The sequence below is a fragment of the Sphaerodactylus townsendi genome, linkage group LG15 (assembly GCF_021028975.2).
Source record: "Sphaerodactylus townsendi isolate TG3544 linkage group LG15, MPM_Stown_v2.3, whole genome shotgun sequence".
NCBI classification, from domain to species: Eukaryota; Metazoa; Chordata; class Lepidosauria; order Squamata; family Sphaerodactylidae; genus Sphaerodactylus; species Sphaerodactylus townsendi.
This window is the reverse complement of record NC_059439.1, coordinates 10289723-10309172: the sequence shown is the minus strand read 5'-3', so window position 1 is coordinate 10309172 and position 19450 is coordinate 10289723. Positions and strand designations below refer to the sequence as shown.

Here is a 19450-nt window from a genome sequence, read left to right as displayed (position 1 = left end):
CCCCGGCTAGCCTGATCCCAGAAGCTAAACAGGGCCCCAGAAGCACGTATTTGGATGGGCAAAGGAATACCAGGATCGTGACGCAGAGGCAGGCAATGGCAAACCACCTCTGGCTTTTATCAACAGACTTTTGGTGACACCTGGAGGGGTTTTTAAGATAAGAGCCAGAGGTGGTTTGCTGGCAACCCAGTGAAACAATGTTCCTTATGCAGTTGTAGAAACGAGGGATAGGGCAGAGTAAATTTGACAGGATAGCTGTGAGTTGTGCTCTGATGCCTCAGTTGTGGTCCATAAGGTGGGAAAGACTTTCTGCTTGTCCCATTTTCCCAGGACAGGAAGCTGCCAGAACTAGGAGCTGGCTATTAGATACCATAGAAATGTAACCCATTGAATTTCACTGGGGATTATATATTCTGCTCGTGCCCCAGGCCTGACAGATCTCCACATATTTCTCATGTTTTTAAACAGGGCAGGGGGGAATCCAAGGCTGCAGCGAGAGCTTGAGGACCAAGCCATACATGATACAAGAGCAGTCGTGAAGCTACAAAGGGATAGGGGGTGTGCTGTGCGCTGTGCACTGAAAATTGCCCCCAGGCCTCTCCTCCTTTCCCCCACCCCCTGTGGCGCCCCCCACCTTCCCACACTTCATAATTTTAGCCCCTTTCAGAATCTTTTTCAGGCTGCAAAAGGCTCTGTTTGCAGGTAAAAAACGGCTCTGAGGGAATTGAAGTTAGTCTCCCCAGGAGACCTTGGGGCTCACAAGGTCTCCTGGGAAGTATAGTTCCCATCAGGCCGTTTTTACTTGGAACAGGCCTTTTGCAGCCTGAAAAAGTTCTGAAAAAGGAAAGGAACTAAGGTAAGTGTGGGAAGGGGAAAAGCAAGGAAGGGGGCACCGTGGGGGGCCGCCGGAGGGGGGGATCCACGGGGGGCCATGGGGGGGAATTAGAATGTGCAGCGGGTGCAGTTTGGCCCAGCTACGCCTCTGTACAAGAGAGCTGATTTTTAAAGCCACTTTAAAACAGGCATAGGTCTCTGAATTTGATTGAGTGGTGGGGTGGGGGCACTTAATCCCTCTCCCCTAAACCATTTCCAAACTTACATGAATTCTTTACAATGAATCTTGCTGCCAAATGGTTCTTTTTTCCCTTAGAATTCTGCATGGTTTTTCCTCTGTTTGGTTCTGGCAGCATTTTTCTTTTATTTTTACTCCATTGTTTTCCCAAGCACTTACATCGTGATTTTTTCCCTATCTGTTTCCAATCTAGCTTCCCCTGAGTGTGCAATCATGTTGAAATGGTCTCAGTTCCACCAAGTATCTGTCTCTTATCCATGTCCCCATGTAGTCATCCAACCTTCCCTTCAGCCACTTTCTTTTCCCCTTTGTCCTCCATTTTCAATTTTTTAATTTTTTCTCCTGTCATATCAAACTAGTGATTTATTGCTGAAGCAGAGATATGAAGCAGGGGCAACTGGATCAGTTTTGTCAATTTCTCATAGAGATTGCAATGCTAATGTTCAATCACATGAAGCAGAAGCGATTAGGTCAGCTTTGTCAATTTCACATAGCGCTTGCCAAGTAAATGTTCAGGTACAGAAACAAAAAAGTGAGGTGACTGGATCAGCTTTGTCAATTTCATATTGAACTAGTGATGCAAATTAAGGCAAAGAGATACTGTATCTGCAGTTAGGAGCAAATTAAATTGACAAGGGAATACCGCAGTTATGATTGTACACTACTGCAGCTCTAACTGGCCCCAAAAATGTGTTGGAATGGGCGGGCTATGTGCTTCAGTTCCTTCAGGTAATGGCACCTGCTCCAGTAGGTTTTACTCGCTCTCTTGTTATTGTATTTTATGTTGATGTTGTACACAGCCCAGAGCCGTTTGGGGATGGGGCGGTATACCAAATTGAATAAAATAACATAAAATAAAATAATAAAATGTATTTTTACTTTCAAATGGATGGGAGGAGCAGGGCTGGGTAAGCACTATTTCAGACAGTAGGTGGCGGTTCCTTTGGCACTCCAGCCAGGATGTTATGGATCATATCTCTCATCAGTTTCTCGCGCCAGCATGGCCAATTGGCCATGCTGGCAGGGGCTGATGGGAATTGCAGTCCATAACATCTGGAGTGCCAAAGGTTTGCCACCACTGCACTAGGATATGAATGGTGCATTCTACAACAAAGAATGACCAGCATGCTTTGTTCTGTGGTGGAGAAATATACAATCCACTAACATCTTTATGGCACCTTCCGCACATGCACTTTTAATCCACTTTCACAATTGTTTGCAAGTGGATTTTGCTAATCTGCACAATAAAATCCAGCATCAAAGTGGATTGAAAGTGCATTGGAATTGCATTGAAAGTGCATTATTCTGCATGTGCGGAAAGGGTCTATGTGAAACAGAGTTCAGTTTCAGGTAAGGTGCTATGCCCCTCAAGCCATTAGCCTACTTACTTGTGGTGTTGTATCTGACGCCGAATAAGTACTCAGGACATGGGCGGGCCACCAGCTGTCCGGCGGCACTGCGAGGCCAACATGTCCCAATCAGATCCACTAAGGCATTGCAGTGGGGACCTGAAAGGACAGATGAAGAGCAGAATGAGCATAACACAGAGATGTTGCTAACATCAACCTTGCTACACCTATGGAGTCCAGACAGTGGAAGGCTGGAACAAATGGAATATGATTAAATATTCCAATGCCTGACAAAACGAACGTAAGAATATGACCTGAACAAAGAATTGTTCAAATAAGCAAAGGTTCAGCCATTCGTTCGGTTTATCAGACCATGTGTATCTCTCAGAAGGATGTATACCTCTGGCAAGCTCATCAGTTTCACACACAGGTTATAATTACAAAACGAGTAAATGGATTTGGAGAATGTCCTCCCCCCCCCCCTCCCAGCGATCCTAAGGTTGCCCATTCATTCTTACAGCATCAGCCAACTGTCTTCTAGAGACGTTTTGCACACTTTGGAGACATCATGCCTGCGGGGTGGCGTGCAATCATGAGGAAAATCTTTTTTAGCACAGTCCACACGGCAACTGTAATGTATAAATCAAAGTTCACTGGAATTACAAAAAAAAATTATTCCCATGTTCTTGGGGTTTGTCCACTTTTTCTGTCCCTAGTTAGAGAAATCCTGCTCAGCGTGAAGTTGTGCCACCTTGCAAATATTATTTGGTACTTCAGCTGCTTGACATATTCCACAAGGACAGCATTCAGGTAAATTTCACTGGCTTCATATGAGACAAGAAGTGACTGTTGAGTGAGACTTCCAGGAGACAAGCCTCACATGTACAGGCATGCATTTGAGCCACATGCAGCAGAGGTGTAATTTGAGAGTTGCTTGCTAATGTTTACATGGAAGGGCTACCTTCAGAGAACCATTTGCAATGTCTCAAGCAGTCTTCAAGGCCTAGCTACACGGTACATGGTCCCACTTGGTTCCACCCACAGGTCCATCACAGATCTTGTGACAAATACAGTGTGCTGAGAGTTGTGTGATTCCAGGTGGTAGCTGGAGATCTGGGATTACAAGTGATCTCTGAGTGACAGCATCAGTTCACCAGGAGAAAATGGTCATTTTGGAAGGTGGATTCTGTGGCATTATATGCCACTGAAGCCCCCCCCCTTCTCCATACCTCTCCCTCCTCAGGTTTCACTTCCAAAATCTCCAGGTATTTTTCAACCAAGGTGACAACTCTACAAAACAAAAGGGGGCTGCCGCTTCGGCCTTCTCCTGTCATTTTATCCCGCAAAGTGGTCTGAGGGAATTGCTATATGCACTACTGATAGCAACAGGTCTACATGCAAGTCTCCCCAACAAAGCAAATAGCAGTTTCCCAGGGCATTCCAGATAGGGCATAATTCTCCTTTCCAACAAGGTTTAATTCTGAAGTGGGGTTCCAAGTGCCTTAAAACTGGGGTGTAATAGTGGGAGGCTTCCAGACACCTGGAGGTTGGCAATGCTAGTCTAAGACCACTTCAGATGTTCATATTAGAGTCTGGTTGGCATACATCAGGGGTGTCCAGCTCTGGGGCTTCAGATATTCATGGACTACAATTCCCATCAGGCTCTGGCCATGCCACCAGGGGCTGATGGGAAATGTAGTCCATGACCATCTGAAGCGCCAGAGTTGGACACCCCTGGTGTACATTGTAGAATAGGGCTGTGGGTCTTTGGTATCTTCCCAAACAAATTATTTCTATGACTTCCCAGAGCTTCCCTGCATAGCTTATGTTCCTCAAAAAAGAAGAAGCAGCTCTGTCGATGTTGGGGCCCATATGGCTTGCAATATTTGCAGAATGCACCCAGGCATATCCTTTAATGGTTCCTTCCATCCCTCCGGATTGCTGAACCTAATTAGCCTCTGGCCTCTGTTATTAAGTGAATCATTTCTGAAGGCTTCTGGAACCAGCTTCTGCAAATTACCACCGAGCTGCAAACAGCAGCATCTCCGCCAGTGTGCCCCAGAACAGGCGGTTCTCCAAAAAACTATCATATCCATCACTGAGAAAATTGCATCTCTAATCTTCATCCCACGAAGGAGCTGTTCGCTCTCTTTCAAAGTGGGGATTCAAAGCCTCCCATTTTTATCTTAATTTGGAAAGTGTTGCCACCCAGACTCTCTCGGCAGCTTTACAAACACTGTGATAACAGCCCCCCACCCCCACCCCACACCAAGTCCTGCAGATAGTATTCTATATAGAGAGCAGAAGACTCTGGAACAGAAATTAGTGAGTGAAGGGGGAGCAAATTCTATCTCATGCTTTGCTTGCAAATTTTCAATATATATATTCTTCTAATTGGAAAGGACTGAAATTACTTATTTAGGGAATTTATATGCCAGATCTCTAAAGTCCTGGCCCAGGAAGTTTATAGGTACAAACGAACCACAACATTGTCACATCACCTTAGTGGTTTTTACATTGTGTTGGATCCAAACAGCTTTTTTTGGCTCAATTTCACCTAATCCCTCCCTTTATTACAGCCTTTGGCCCATTCACCTTTTGTACAGACAAGACTGCAAAAATCCCCTCCACAGCATTTTGGGCGATTAGTGGGGATCCCTCCTCGCTTGCTCACCAGCAGAAAAGCTTGGTTGGATCCAACCCACTATATTCATGGAAGAAAAAAGTCCAGCGTAAGCAGAGACGAAGACCTCAGTCATTAACCCCATGCTCTGGTGCTGCTCCCACAGTTCCTTTGGATAGGGTCATCAGCCAAGTGACCCAGGGACATTTGAGTAGAATTCAGTCAAAGTGTTGAATTAAACCTTTTGGACCTCCCAGTGATGTCTTTATACCTCAGACCCCTGAGAATTTCCCAGCCCTTTTCTTCCAGACGGACCACAGTGAGGGGGCAAAAGAGGACACAGTTTAATCACTATCTATCAGACTAGTGTGTGTGAGTGTGTGTGTGTGTTTGCGCGCGCGCGCCATTCATGCTCCTAATTCAGTATCTGTGCTTGGAATTGGCAACAGACAGCAGGTAGTGCTATTTCAGTACCATCTTTTTCTAACTGTGGGAACAGAGGATGCGTAAACAAGCCAATTGGCAGAGGGTGTGTGATTCTGACCAGCAGCCCCTATTCCACTCATACCGATTCTGCCACTGGGTGTTATTTTCATTTGGCTTCAGATCCATCACTCTGTGTAAACTTGGATGGCAATCTCTGAATACAGACATTTCTTTGAGAGAATCCCTATTTAAAAGGAATGTACAGGTTCATCAGGGGCACAGTGGCCAAGCAGGAACATATGAAGATGAACTTTACCATTCTGGGTCAGGGGTACCTACTTTGGCAGGAAGCAGTCCTCTGAGATTCCGGGTTGTTTGGGAAATCCCTGGAGTTTTGGGGGTGATCCCAGGGGAGCAGAGCTGTCAAATGTAGGTTGGAAAATTCCTGAAGATTTTGGGGTGAAATCTGGGGAGGATGGGATCTGCGGAAGGGAGGGAAGTCAGAGGGGTATTGTACCATAGGCTCCATCTTCCCAAACAGTCATTTCCTCTATTGTCTCTATTGTCTGAAGATCTCTATTGTCTGAAGATAAATAATTCCAGGCTTCACAACAGGGGTATAGCTAGGGAAAATGGAGCCCAGGGCATACTCTGAGTTTTCTGACCCCCCATGAGCCCCCATGCCCCCCCGCTGCCCCCTATGCCTCTACATGCCCCACTTACCTTAGCTGGCAGCAGGGCCTGGTAGGGTGGGGCAGGGGCACCTGGCAGTGGCCTCCACTGGGCCTGGGCCGGTGAGGGGGGAAGGAGAAGGTGTGTGTGGGGTGATTTTCTGCCCCCCATATGACCCCAACAGCATCCGCCCGGGGTACTGGTCCCCACCCTGCCCCATGGAAGCTACTCCACTGCCTCACACAAGGGCTGGTAACTCTATGAAAACCCAAAGCAAGAACTTTCTTAGGCGTACTATTTTTGTAATGGAAATATTGGTGTTTGAACCTGGGACCTCCTGCATTACACATCATACGTTTTGAGCTGCTGCTTCTTCTCCACAGAGCAACACAAGCCCTGTTTCTCCACCCCTTTCCAAATCAGTTCTCGACCAACCAGAGCAGCACTTATTGATCATTTTCCACACAGTCTCCTGACTGGAGAGAAAAACTTGGCCTTGGTTCTCACCCTGACAGGTTGACGCAACTGATATTTGAGATATTTAACAGCTCATTATCCTGCCTCAAGTGCCTATTTACATGGAAATCTAAAGGGAAAACCTCTGCCGCAGAACATACCAGAAGGTGTAAAGCAGAATTATTCAAAAGGGCATTCTAATTAAGTGAGTAGAGTGAGTTAATATCAGTGGAATTTAAGGCAGTTTTTGTTTGTATTAAGTTGAATTGCCTTTTTAAAAATGTTGTAATCCAGTTTTGTTTAATAAAAATTATCTGTTGTAACATGTTTTTCATTGCATTGTTCCTGTCCTGTAACTCCTGCTTTTCTATCTGCGCGTATTAGTGCAAGGTTGACAATTCTGTTGACAATTACTGTGTCCTTACTGCATCTCTGTCATTTCTTGAATAAATAAAAGAATCTGCCCCAAGTTTCAGCAAGTATAGTAGTCAATAAAAGAAGCAGATAAATCGACAAATAAACTGTGTGGATCCTAATTAGATATATACAACCCAGGTGGATTATTGGATGTTGAAAATTTATTAAAAGACACCCCTCCCCCCAAAAAAACACAGAAGGACAGCATATAAATATTGACATATATACTGAAATTGGTTGCACCAGCCAACTCTGAAAGCACCGCTTGTTTGTATGAGGGAACTTGATTATGTATTCTTTATTTAACTGGAAGATTATATTATGCCTTTGTTTCATTAATGAGATCCTGAAGGCAGTTCACAGAATTGTGCACAGAACAAAACACTAATATCAAGGGTTAAGAATTTAGCTAAAACCAGTAGAACAACTACACCAAATAGACTAAAAGGAGCAGAAGAATACAAATGTGGTGAATATGGCAGCGGCTGTTTTCTTCAGGAGAAGGGACAGGAAGTGACACGTCACTTAACTGAAAGGGGACAAGGCTAGAATTGACAACTCCCACTTGGGAAATACCTGAAGATGTGGGGGTGGAGCCTAGAGAAGGTGGGGTTTGGAGAGGGGAAGTACCTGAGTAGGGTATGATGCCATATAGGTCACCCTCCAAAGCAGCCATTTTCTCCAAAATAACCGATTTATGTTATCTGGGGGTCAACTGTAATTCCAGGAACTCTCCAGCCCCCATCTGGAGATTGGCAGTTCTGTTTATTTAAGACATATGTTGCTTTTGTCTGACTTAACAAGAAGAATTGGCCTGAAGAAAGCCATCAAGTTAGGGTCCCATTGAAACAGCAACTTGGTCAATTAAACTCCCAAAAGGTGGAGTGTCAATATCTGAATAAAAACACCTGGTGATAAAAACTCCAGTAGAGAGGACAGCTTCAAATATCTTCAAATATTTCAGCTGGTACTGTTTTAAAAATGTTATCAAAAGTAAAAAGCTAGAGGAGTTACTGAAGCTGCTGCCTTTTACTTTCTTTTTTTTTTTTAAAAAAAATAATTTTACTGCATAAATCAAAAATAAACATTACATTGCAGTTCACATAACAGTTTGTCTCTGTCTTTACTGATACTTTATAAATCGTATTGTTCAGATCACTTACTCAATTAGCAACAAACCAAAAGTAAAGAAAAGAAAAAAAAGAAAAAATATAAATATAAATTAAAATAAAATAAAAAGTAAAAACCAAGAGCAAATAAAAAAAGGTTGACTTCCGATTAAGGGTCTTAAACTTTATATATCCAACATAAATAACTTTTTACTGCTTTCAATTTTATATAACTTTAAGGTAATTAGTAATTAACATTGAAGGTAAAATAAAAATTTTTTTGTTTCAGTTCCTGATTGAAGAAAATCATTAAATGGTTGCCAAGTCTCCAATATATTTTCTATATTTTTCTTTTTTAGTATGCCTGAGAGCTTATCCATTGATGCAAATTCAGTTAGGAGTAAAGTCCAGTCCTGCAGCCAGGTGTGTGTGTGTGTGTGTGTGTGTGTGTGTGTGTGTGTTGTCTTCTTCCAATTTCGCACAATCAAAATCCTAGCTGCCGTAATTATGTATAAAAGTTGGGTTTTACAATTTTTCTCCATCTTAATGTTTATCATATTTAACAAAAATAATTCTGGACAGAAATGTACATCTGTTCCTAAGATAATCCTAATATTTTGGTGGATTTCCAGCCAAAAGTTTTTAATTATTTTACAATTCCACCATATATGATAGATAGAACCTTTATCCACATTATATCTCCAACACATTTATACATTAAGGGTAGCTTACTTGGACAGAGATACCACCTAAACATCATTTTATAAAAGTTTTCTTTCAATCTAGTAAAGTACAGCAAGTAAATTTCAGATCCTCCCAGGTTCTTTCTCACTGCTTTAAAGAAATTGTTCTTTTAAAATCCTGGGCCCACCTTACCATGCAGATTTTAACTTGTTCTACTTCTTTTTTTTTGAAGCAATACTTCATATATTTTACTTATGGTTCCTTTCCTTCTATTAATAATTTCCAAAATTCCCCATCTTCCAGTTCAAATCCTCTCTTTTGATTTAATTTATATTTTTCTGTTAATTGTTTATAAATAAACCATTGACACTGTACATTGTTTATTACAATTTCGCTTCTCTCTTTCAATTTAAATTTGGATCCAATTTTAGTTAATATGTCACTACATTCAGATTAGCCTGTGCACTCCCACACACGCCAGCTGGGTGACCTTGGGCAAGTCACAGCTTTTTGGAGCTCTCTCAGCCCCACCCACCTCACAGAGTGTTTGTTGTGAGAGGGGAAGGGCAAGGAGATTGTAAATCCCTTTGAGTCTCCTACAGGAGAGAAAGGGGAGATATAAATCCAAACTCTTCTATATCTTAATACCATATTACTTTGGTTCGCTTTTAAAGTCACAGCTTCTAACTGCGATACCCAATTGGGAGTTTTAAGCATGTTTTCTCTTTTACATTTCTCCCAAGTTCTATATATTGGTTTCCTTATAGTATGGTCCAGAAAATGTTTAAATTCTTTTCCCTCCATATACCATATATAGTAATGCCACCCGTAAAACAAGTCATATCCTTCTAAATTAAGTACTGTAATTCTGCATCATGCAGGGTTATTCACTCTCTAAACCAGGGGTAGGGAACCTGCGGCTCTCCAGATGTTCAGGAACTACAATTCCCATCAGCCCCTACCAGTATGGCCAATTGGCCATGCTGACAGAGAGCTGATAAGATTGCTAGCGGACAATGGTATCTGATACTCACGATCCTAACCTTCCTCTTTATACTTGCTGCGTTATAATAACGTTCTAAATTGGGAAGTCCTGAGCCACCTCTTTTTATTTCATCGCACAATATTTGATATTTTATTCTAACTTTGTTTGTCCCATATACATTTAGACAAATCTTTTTTACATGTTTCAAAATAAGTTTTATTCGTAATTATTGGTAAAGTTTGAAACCAATAGTTCATTTTGGCGAACACCATCATCCTAATTAGTGCGATTTTCCCTAGGAGAGTTACCGGTACATTTATGTTGCTCCATTTTTAAAGATTTCCTCTAATTATATTCCACTCTTTCTCATAGTTATTTTGGAAAAGTAGGGTGTTAAATTTGGTAATTACAATTCCCAAATATTTTATTTTATTAACTATTTCAAATTTCATTATTTCCTTAATTTGCTTTTCTTTTCATCTGTTTGAATTAAACATTAATATTTTAGTTTTCTTTTCATTCATTTGTAATCCTGAGATTTGTTTATATTTCTCCAATGTCTTCTTCAATGTTTGCAAAGTTTCCTCTTGAGGGCCTTTCCACCAGAACTGGAACCCCTGTTTGCCCCTGGAGGTTAGCAATCCAAGAAAGCACCTGTATGGCTAATGGTACTGGTACTGTTGTACCAGAAGAAGAGTTTGGATTTATACCCCACCTTTCTCTCCTGTAAGGAGTCTCAAAGTAGCTTAAAAACACTTTTCCCCTTCCTCTCCCTACAACAGACACCTTGTGAGGCAGGTGGGGCTAAGAGAGTTCTGAGAGAACTGTGACTAGCCCAAGGTCACCCAGCAGGAATGTAGGAGTGAGGAAACACATTTGGTTCACCAGATAAACCTCTGCCACTCAGGTGAAGGAGTGCGGAATCAAACATGGTTCTCCAAATTAGAATCCACCTGCTTTTAACCACTACACCATGCTGGCTCTCCAGTATCTCTAATATTCAATAAACTCTTAAACAATTAGAAATAAACTTTTATACTATTACACTTAACAAAAACAATATGTAAACAGGCTTATTACTGTGTGATAATTTACACAAAGATTCCTAAACCAAATAGTCCTTCTACAAAGGACTCACAGCAACAAATTAATATAAATAATATGCACATGGGCTGTCATTCCCTGGTTGTTGAATGACTTTGTGAAACCTTCGCAGTGGCCCGTTATCTTGTAATTAAAAAAAAAAAAACCTTTTCCAAAAAAGGCTAGGTTCTTTTATGCACTGGCTCTCCAGGATAAAAACTTTGGCCTGAGGCTCGGCTCCGGTCTCAATACTTTCTATTGAGTAACAAGCATGCTGTCAAGGGGTAGAGAGGGTGAGCAAACAGCCTCCAAGCAGCAGAATCAAGACAAGCACAATGGCAGGAGGAAGAAGAAGCAGTTGCAAGTTTGCAGGTCATTCGGACGGAGAAGGGATTTCTGATGTCATGTCACCAACCAATAAGCATTCCTTTCCTCCCCATAGAAGCTGTCTGACCCGTCTTTTGCAGGGCGTGAAATTGTAACCAGCAAACAGAAAACAAGATCTACCAGACTATGGCCACACAACCCATAAAACCCACAACAACCAGTGGACATGGTGGCATTGCACCTCACTGAGATCCCGGCCCTACCCAGGGTCAAACCTCAAATATCCAGGAATTTCCCAATCTGGGTCTGGCAACCATCCCTCACCGGTGGCCAGGAGAGTCCTGTCACTCTACAAGTTAACCCCAGTCCATAGTTCCCTGGCCCCCACCCTTGATCAATGGAATAATGGGAACAATGATGGATTCTGCACAGGCAAAGTAGGACTTGGCACAGATCCCATTCCCAAAACATCTGGGAATGGATTCTGCAATGGGCCCTGGACCCCAGCCTCCAGTCAGGTCTGGTAGCTCCCACAGATGGTGGCTTTCACAGTGTAACAGCTCTAGTCCTAATCATCAGCTTGGCCTTACATACTGCCAATACTGGTAATTACTTTGGCCCCACACAGTTTGTAATTCTTCCAGCTGCCTCAGTGTAATCTCATGCCAATTTTGCCTTGACTCCAGCCTTCAAATGCCTCTTGAAATGCCTCAGATACTTTAAAAGTATTTCAGTCACTATCTGAATCATAGTTCTTAAGAACCTAGCTTTTGTGGTTCTCTATTATAGGCTAAAAATATACTAAAGCTAAAGAATCCACAGAGATGCTGCAACAGCATCTTGCTCCAGCACCATCTTGAACTGTAAACTGTAAATAGAATATTTTGTGCACAGAAAAAAGCTAGTTGCATTTAAAAAAAACTTGAAAGCCTCATATCTTTACTGTTGTCTTAGGGGAACAGGGTTCCCCGTTCCAGGGAGAACTGGTTTTGGGGTAGAGCTTGAAGGGGGTGGGGTTTAGGGAGGGGGAAGGATCTCAGTTTGCATAATCAGGGCTGGAGCGAGGGGGAACTGTGCCTGGGGTATGCGTGCACTCTGAGCCCCTGCTACGCCACCTCCACACACCCCACATTGGCATTCACCCTGTTCATCGCACACCCCCACTGGGTATAACGTCCTAAAACCCACTCCCCAAAGCAGTCATTTGCTCCAGAGGAAATTATTCCTGTAGCCTAGAGATCAGTTGTAAATGCGGGAGATCTCTAGGCCCCACCTGGAGGCTGACCACCTTAGTCCAGAACTGGAATTCCTCTGTCTGTAGTGGGCCATTGTTGGTGGTGGAAAGTGCTGTCAAATTGCCGCCAATTTATGGTGCTCGATGGGGTTTCTAAGAAATAGCCATTTGCAGCCTCTGCATAGCGACCCTGGATTTCCTTGGTGGTCTCCCATCGAAAGACTAAGCGGGGCTGGCCCTGCTTAGCTTCCAGGATCTGACAAAATTAGGCCAGCCTCAACCATCCAGGTCAAGGGAGTGGGCCTTTTTTTACCATCAAGTCATAGCTGATTTATGGCAACCCAGGAGGGGTTTCAAGGCAGGAGACATTTTGAGGTAGTTTGCCATTGCCTGCCTCCCTGTCACCCTGGTATTTCTTGGAGGTCCAGCCAAATAGCCGGGGTCAGAGATGACAGTGTGTGACAGATCCAAGGTCATCCAGCAAGCTTCCATGGAGGGAGTAGGGATTCGAACCTGTGTTTCCCGAAACCTAGTCTAGCATGTTAACCATTACACCACGCTGGCCTTTAAAAACTGCAGAAAGTTGGGCTTGTGCAAGGCAATCAGAGGCGTTTATTTTAAATTGAAGTTTTCGCTTGCTATTATAATAAAGGTTGTTTCAAATTAAAAGCTTTAAATGTCAAACCATTCATCAGAATCTCTCATTTGCATCTCCCAGGAATAAACTGACCAAGTCTTTTCATAGTATTTACAGACGCTTGAGGGTACTTAAAGCTAAATGGGCAGCTATTAGCTATAAGCAAGATGGGAAGGGTAGGGAGACAAGTTTTATTCTCCAAGTTACAGAGAGCTGGTTCGAAGTAAGAAAGGAGCAATTTGCTGACCCCTAAGATGATATTTTGCTATTTGGAAATGTAAGCCAGTACTGTCATATTGGCCAAGACATGAGAACATAAAAAAGAGCCTGCTGGATCAGGCCAGAATCCATCTAATCCAGCACTCTGCTACTAGCAGTGGCCCACCAGGTGCCTTTGGGAGCTCACATGCAGGATGTGAAAGCAATGGCCTGCTGCTGCTGCTGCTCCTGAGCACCTGTTCTGCTAAGGCATTTGCAATCTCAGATCAAGGAGGATCAAGACTTTGCAGGCTTGCCGTGGCATGATCATAGTGCAATCAAAATGGAATTCCAGTTGAATTAAATTCAATTTTATTTGGAATGGATATTATAGATGTTTCTAGAATAAACTTCTGTAGGTTTGAACCCTGGGAATATCTCATGTCCCACTTAACAGTAAGAAATTCTGAACAGCTTCAGTATTCAAAGGATTACCTTAAAATTAGTTTCTGAGGCTCTGCTCTGGTCCTTCTGCTGCCAGAAATTGTCAGGTCTGGCATCTCACATGACATCTATTGCCTGGTCTGGCATCTCACATGTCAGCGCCAAGGCCACATCTGGTTCACCATTATCATCGCCTGGGGCTGGAGGGAGTTTCTACTGCTTGCTTGTAACTAGTGAATCAGGCTTTCCTTATCTCCAGCTTCCTGGAGGAGGGGAGTGTCTGTCACCACCATAACAATGCTTCTTTCTCACCGTCTTTCTCATGCTGATGTTTTGGGAATGCATGGGAGGGGGGATCATGGGATGAGCTAATGCAATGTTTCAGGTATATACTGGGGGTCAGAAGGCAAAGTTTCAACTTTGGTTTTCTGACTCTTGGGCTGACACAGTTCCAATAAAGCTCTTGTAAATTTCTTGAGTCTTAATTATTGACTGGAGTAACAGGCCCTTACAGAAATTCAGCAAGTAGAAACCAAGGACAGTGGCTTTTCTGCAGTGGCACCAACTTGTGGAATATGTTTCTCAGGTAGTCATGTAACATCCACACTGCTATCTTTTAAAAGGCAGCTAAAACCTGTTTTGAGCATTTGTTTGTTTGCTTAAAAGACATCCATGTTGACTCATTGAGTCCTTAGTAACTTACAATTCAGATAGTAAGTTCACAACACCAAGACAGCAAATCATTTTTTTTAAAAAAAAAAACATTAAAACAAGCCCATGGGCATAAATAGCACAAAACTATCAGTATCTGATCAGCTTTTTAATAGTCTCCTTCTGTTCTATGGTTAGTTTTTATGCTGGTTCTATTCAATTACTTGTGTTTTAATAGTGGGTGTTTTGCCACTGCATTTCTGAAATGTAAGAGAGCCAGTGTGGTTTAGCAGTTAAGAACAGGTGGACTCTAATTAGGAGAATGTAATGAACTAGTAACGTCCAGGCAAAAGTAACCGTTTTCAGTTCTTTATTGTACTGGCAGTCATAGTCGAATACAGGCGATGCGAGTTCTGAATCCCTCAGAACTTTGATAATAGTTTTAACACAGTATCAAACCTCTTTCCCGCCACAGAATTATCAGCAATGCAGAGTTTCACACAGTCAAACTGAGATAACACGAAAGCAGACTTTCCCAGACCAGGCAGAGAGCCAGAAAAAATCCAAGGGAAAAAAATCCAAGGACAGCACACACATCAACATCATCCTGACATTCCGGCTCCCCTAAGAACCTCCCCCCTGGGTTTGTCAGGAAACGCCTAGTGGAAAGCAGTAACAAGAATAGGGGCGTGAACATTAGTAGCATAGACCCATTGATTATGACCCGTGGGAAACCCCACCCAGGAAACCAGATATTGTAGTCGCTGGCGACGCATGCGGGAATCCAGAATGGCGTTGATTTCATAATGCTTGTGTCCATCAATCAGAACTGGAGAAGGGCGTTCCGGGGGGCCATGCCAGGCATCGAAATCTGGAGCCCGTTTGAGCAAGCTGGAATGAAAGACAGGGTGAATATTGCTAAGCAAGTTTGGCAATTCAAGTGTAGCAGTGACATTATTGATAACTTGTACAATCTTAAAGGGACCAATAAACTTTTTTCCAAGCTTGGTATATTTATGTACATTTTGAAGATTTTTAGTGGAAAGATACACCCAGCCGTTCACACGTAAAGGAAATGGAATTCGATGCTTATCCGCTTGCGTTTTCTGGGACTCCTGGGCTTTGCACAGAGCTAGTCCAATTGAGTCCCAGTCATTAAGTTTAGGAGACTGTAATGGTTCTGAGCCCAGAAGAGGAAATGGTGGGGCAGACCGTCCAGAGACGATATCAAAAGGAGTTTTCTGGGTGCTGGTGTGCACAGCATTATTATACGCATATTCAGCAAAAGGCAACACGTCAGCCCAATTATTCTGATGATAGTTAGTGTAGCATCGCAAATATTGCTCCAAAGTCTGATTCGTATGTTCAGATTGGCCGTCAGATTGCACGTGATAAGGAGAAGATAAAGCTGATTCAACTCCCAGAAATGCCTTCCAAAACTTAGAAACAAATTGAGGGCCCCTGTCTGAAATTATCTTAGATGGGGCGGAGTGTAATTGATAGATGTGCTGAATGAATAACCTTGCTAACTTGAGGGCAGAGGGAATGGTGGAACAAGGTATGAAATGTGCTTGTTTAGAAAACAGGTCCACCACCACCCACAAAACAGTATTGCCTTGGCTTTCCGGGAGATCTGTGATAAAGTCCATGGAAATAACCTGCCATGGCCGGTCGGGAGGAGGAATAGGCTGCAACAACCCATGAGTCTTTCCCGGAATGGATTTGGCTTCAGCACAAATAGGACACCCTTTGACATAAGCCTCAATGTCCTTTCGCATGGTGCGCCACCAAAATTGGCGGCGTAGCAGATGCAACATTTTCAAAAATCCGAAATGCCACGCTTGTTTAGCATCATGGCCAGCAAGAAGCACAGTTTTCCTGAGATGCAGCAGCACATACCAACAATCTCCTTTCCGCCACACCCCATCCCGCAGCAACAGCGACAGGCCACCTTTACTCTCCGGAACGGGGCTTTTCCCTGCCGTGAGCAAGTCATGTAGGAGAGATGAAACCATATCATGACCCCTGGGAGGAGCATCAGCCGGGGTTGATGAAACCATGGGTGGATTGGACTGCTTGAGCGTTTGGGACTGAGTGACTGCGAGACCCAATTGCAAAGGAGAGAGTACAGTACGCGGAATGGCACGTGAGGAGGTATCCTCCCCCTGCAGAAGGCAGGAGAGCGCGTCCACCAAATGGTTGGTTTTCCCAGGGAAAAAATGCACTGTAAATTGGAACCGGGAAAAGAAATCAGCCCACCGCAATTGCTTAGCCGACATTTTACTGGGGGTGGACAGAGCTGACAGATTTTTATGATCCGACCAAACTTGGAAAGGACGGGCAGCACCCTCTAACCAATGATGCCAAGTACTGAGAGCTTCTTTAATGGCTGCCGTTTCCTTATCACCTACTGTCCAATTGAGTTCAGGACCAGAAAATTTCTTCAAAAGATAGGTGCAAGGAGACAGTTTTCCATCCACAACCCGTTGTAACAGGGCTGCCCCTAAAGCTGTGTTGGACGCGTCTACATGTACTAAAAATGGCAGGTTAGGATTGGGATGGTTTAAAATAGGCTCAGTCGTAAAGGCAGTCTTAAGTTGTTTAAACGGCTGCTGGCAACTGTCGGTCCAATTGAGGGGGGCACCCAGCTTAGCTGCTTGTGGCCCCTTGACTTTCGTACGTAGTAAATCGGTTAAGGGCAAGGCTATTTGGGTGAATTGCGGAATAAAATCACGATAGAAGTTAGCAAATCCCAGAAACTATTGGAGCTCCCTGCGGGTGGTAGGGATGGGCCAATTTACTACTGCTGCCACCTTAGCAGGGTCCATTTCCAATCCCCCCTCGACACATGATATCCAAGAAAATCCAACTTTTTTGATGGAAGGCACATTTGGACAGTTTCACAAATAAAGAGTTGTCAAGAAGTCTCTGCAGCACTGTACGAACCAGAGCTATATGCTTCTCCTCAGTGCGGGAATAAATCAGGACACCATCTAAGTACACCACCACTCCGTTAAACAATAAATCTTGTAAAACCTCGTTGATGAAAGACATGAAAGCCCCGGGCGCGCCGTATAATCCAAATGGCACTACGAGATATTCATACTGCCCAAACTTAAAGGCTGTGAGATACTCATAACCCTCTGCAATACACACTCTATAGTAAGCCTCTCTCAAATCCAACTTGGTGAAAATCTGCCCCGACCCCAAAGCATCTAAAAGGTCTTTGATCAAGGGTAACGGGTATTTGTTGGAGGCCGACACTGCATTCAAACCTCTATAGTCAGTGGACAATCTTAAAGAGCCATCCTTTTTCTTGACAAACAACACAGTACATGTTTCCAGTTGCCTTCCGAATGAACTGCGAGCCAGATTCTTATCCAGAAACACCCTTAACTCAGTCTCCTCAGTGGGGCTCATCCGATATATACGGCCCTTCGGTACTTTGGCTCCTGGGATCAACTCAATTTTACAATCTGTGTCCCTATGGGGGGGGGGGTAGCTGGTTGCATTCCCGCTCTTCAAAAACTATGGCAAGGTCCCAGTAAAGCTTAGGTACTCCGGGCAGTTCGGGTAGTGAGGAAATGCCAGAAGCCAAAGCAGGGGTGCTTGGTTCAAGTGGATCACCTTCATGCATGTGATCCTCACAGGGTGGATCAGTAAAACGAACTATGCGAGATACCCATTGGATAGTGGGATCATGTGTCTCTAACCAGGACATTCCAAGAACGATCAGGTATTTTGCCACTGGAGCCAAAATGAAACTACGGCGCTCCCAATGTTCCTCACATTGCAACAAGACGGGTTCAGTTTTAAAACGAGCTGCACCACTTCCCCCCAAAGGGCTACCATCCATTTGTGTAAATGGTAAGAACATAAGAACATAAGAACAAGCCAGCTGGATCAGACCAGAGTCCATCTAGTCCAGCTCTCTGCTACTCGCAGTGGCCCACCAGGTGCCTTTGGGAGTTCACATGTAGGATGTGAAAGCAATGGCCTTCTGCGGCTGTTGCTCCCGAGCACCTGGTAGGGGTTTGGCCAGCAGAATTTATTGTAATCCAAGTTCCTCCACTATTTGCAGGCGCGTAAGGCAATGGGAACACCCGGAGTCCACAAGCGCCTGAGCCAAAATACGAGTATGCTTGGCCGGATTAGACAATGTAGTCATTAGGGTAATAGGGGCACCACCATCACACATCGCATCTTTAGGAGGCTCCATAGTTTCAGGAACCGCTGTAGAGAGTCCAATGCTAGTAGTGGTTTCAACGTCCTCGGGGAAATCAAGTTCCTCTGCATCCAAAGCTTTTGATGTGCCCTGAGTCGACTTAGGAGGTGCTGAGTGCCATGCTGGCTTAGCCGTAGATTGTTTTGGAGGCAAACCGCCTGCAGGTTTGGTTTTCTTTGGGCAGGTAGTAGCTACACGACCAGGTTCACCACAAAACAGACAAAGTCCTAAATGGCAACATCACTCAGAGATACTTTCAGTAATGGCAGGTGGGGTGGCAGCTGAGGCAGGAGCTGTCTTCATCTGCGGCGCAGGGTGTTTGGCTGGCTGGGTTTTTGACCCCGATCCTTTGGAACGGTTGAGTCTGCCTGCAATCCGATTTCAATCCATTCCACCACTGTGCGTTGTTCATAACAGCCCAACTCCGGATTTCTGGATCAACAGCTTCATAGAAATATTCAGCTTTCATCCGGTCTGGCCAGTCAGGGATTTTGCTGGTGACCGCACAGAATTGACGAGCAAACTCCATGAATGGCTTGGTGCCCTGCTGCATTGTTTTAAGTGTCTTTTTAGCATCATCACAGGCATCTTGATCCTTGAACCGCAGGTGTAATCCTTGCAGGAAATCGGCTACCGAGTTAAGTTCCTCAGCATCGAGTTCAAAAAGTTCCACAAAGCACTCTGCCGCTTCCCCGTCCAAAACCGATCCAATGTCACGAACCTTCTCCCTTTCGGAACAATACATGTCATCGTATTCCTGCATATGGGCATCTAAGATGAAATACAGTAATTTGGACGCAGTACCATCAAAATGAGCCGGAATACGCGGGCGAGTGAAACCACAACCCTGAGGTCCAG

General features: G+C 43.9%; 1 protein-coding gene across 2 annotated transcripts in view; it reads right to left on the bottom strand.

Moving 5' to 3' along the window:
* The window catches only part of CRHR1 (corticotropin releasing hormone receptor 1), a 113537-nt gene that overhangs the window by 44125 nt on the left and 49962 nt on the right, over positions 1 to 19450 (bottom strand). For both annotated transcript variants that reach the window (XM_048517990.1, XM_048517991.1), the window contains exon 3: positions 2461 to 2580. In XM_048517990.1, coding sequence (XP_048373947.1) covers positions 2461 to 2580 — 120 coding nt within the window. The remainder of the gene's footprint in view (positions 1 to 2460; positions 2581 to 19450) is intronic.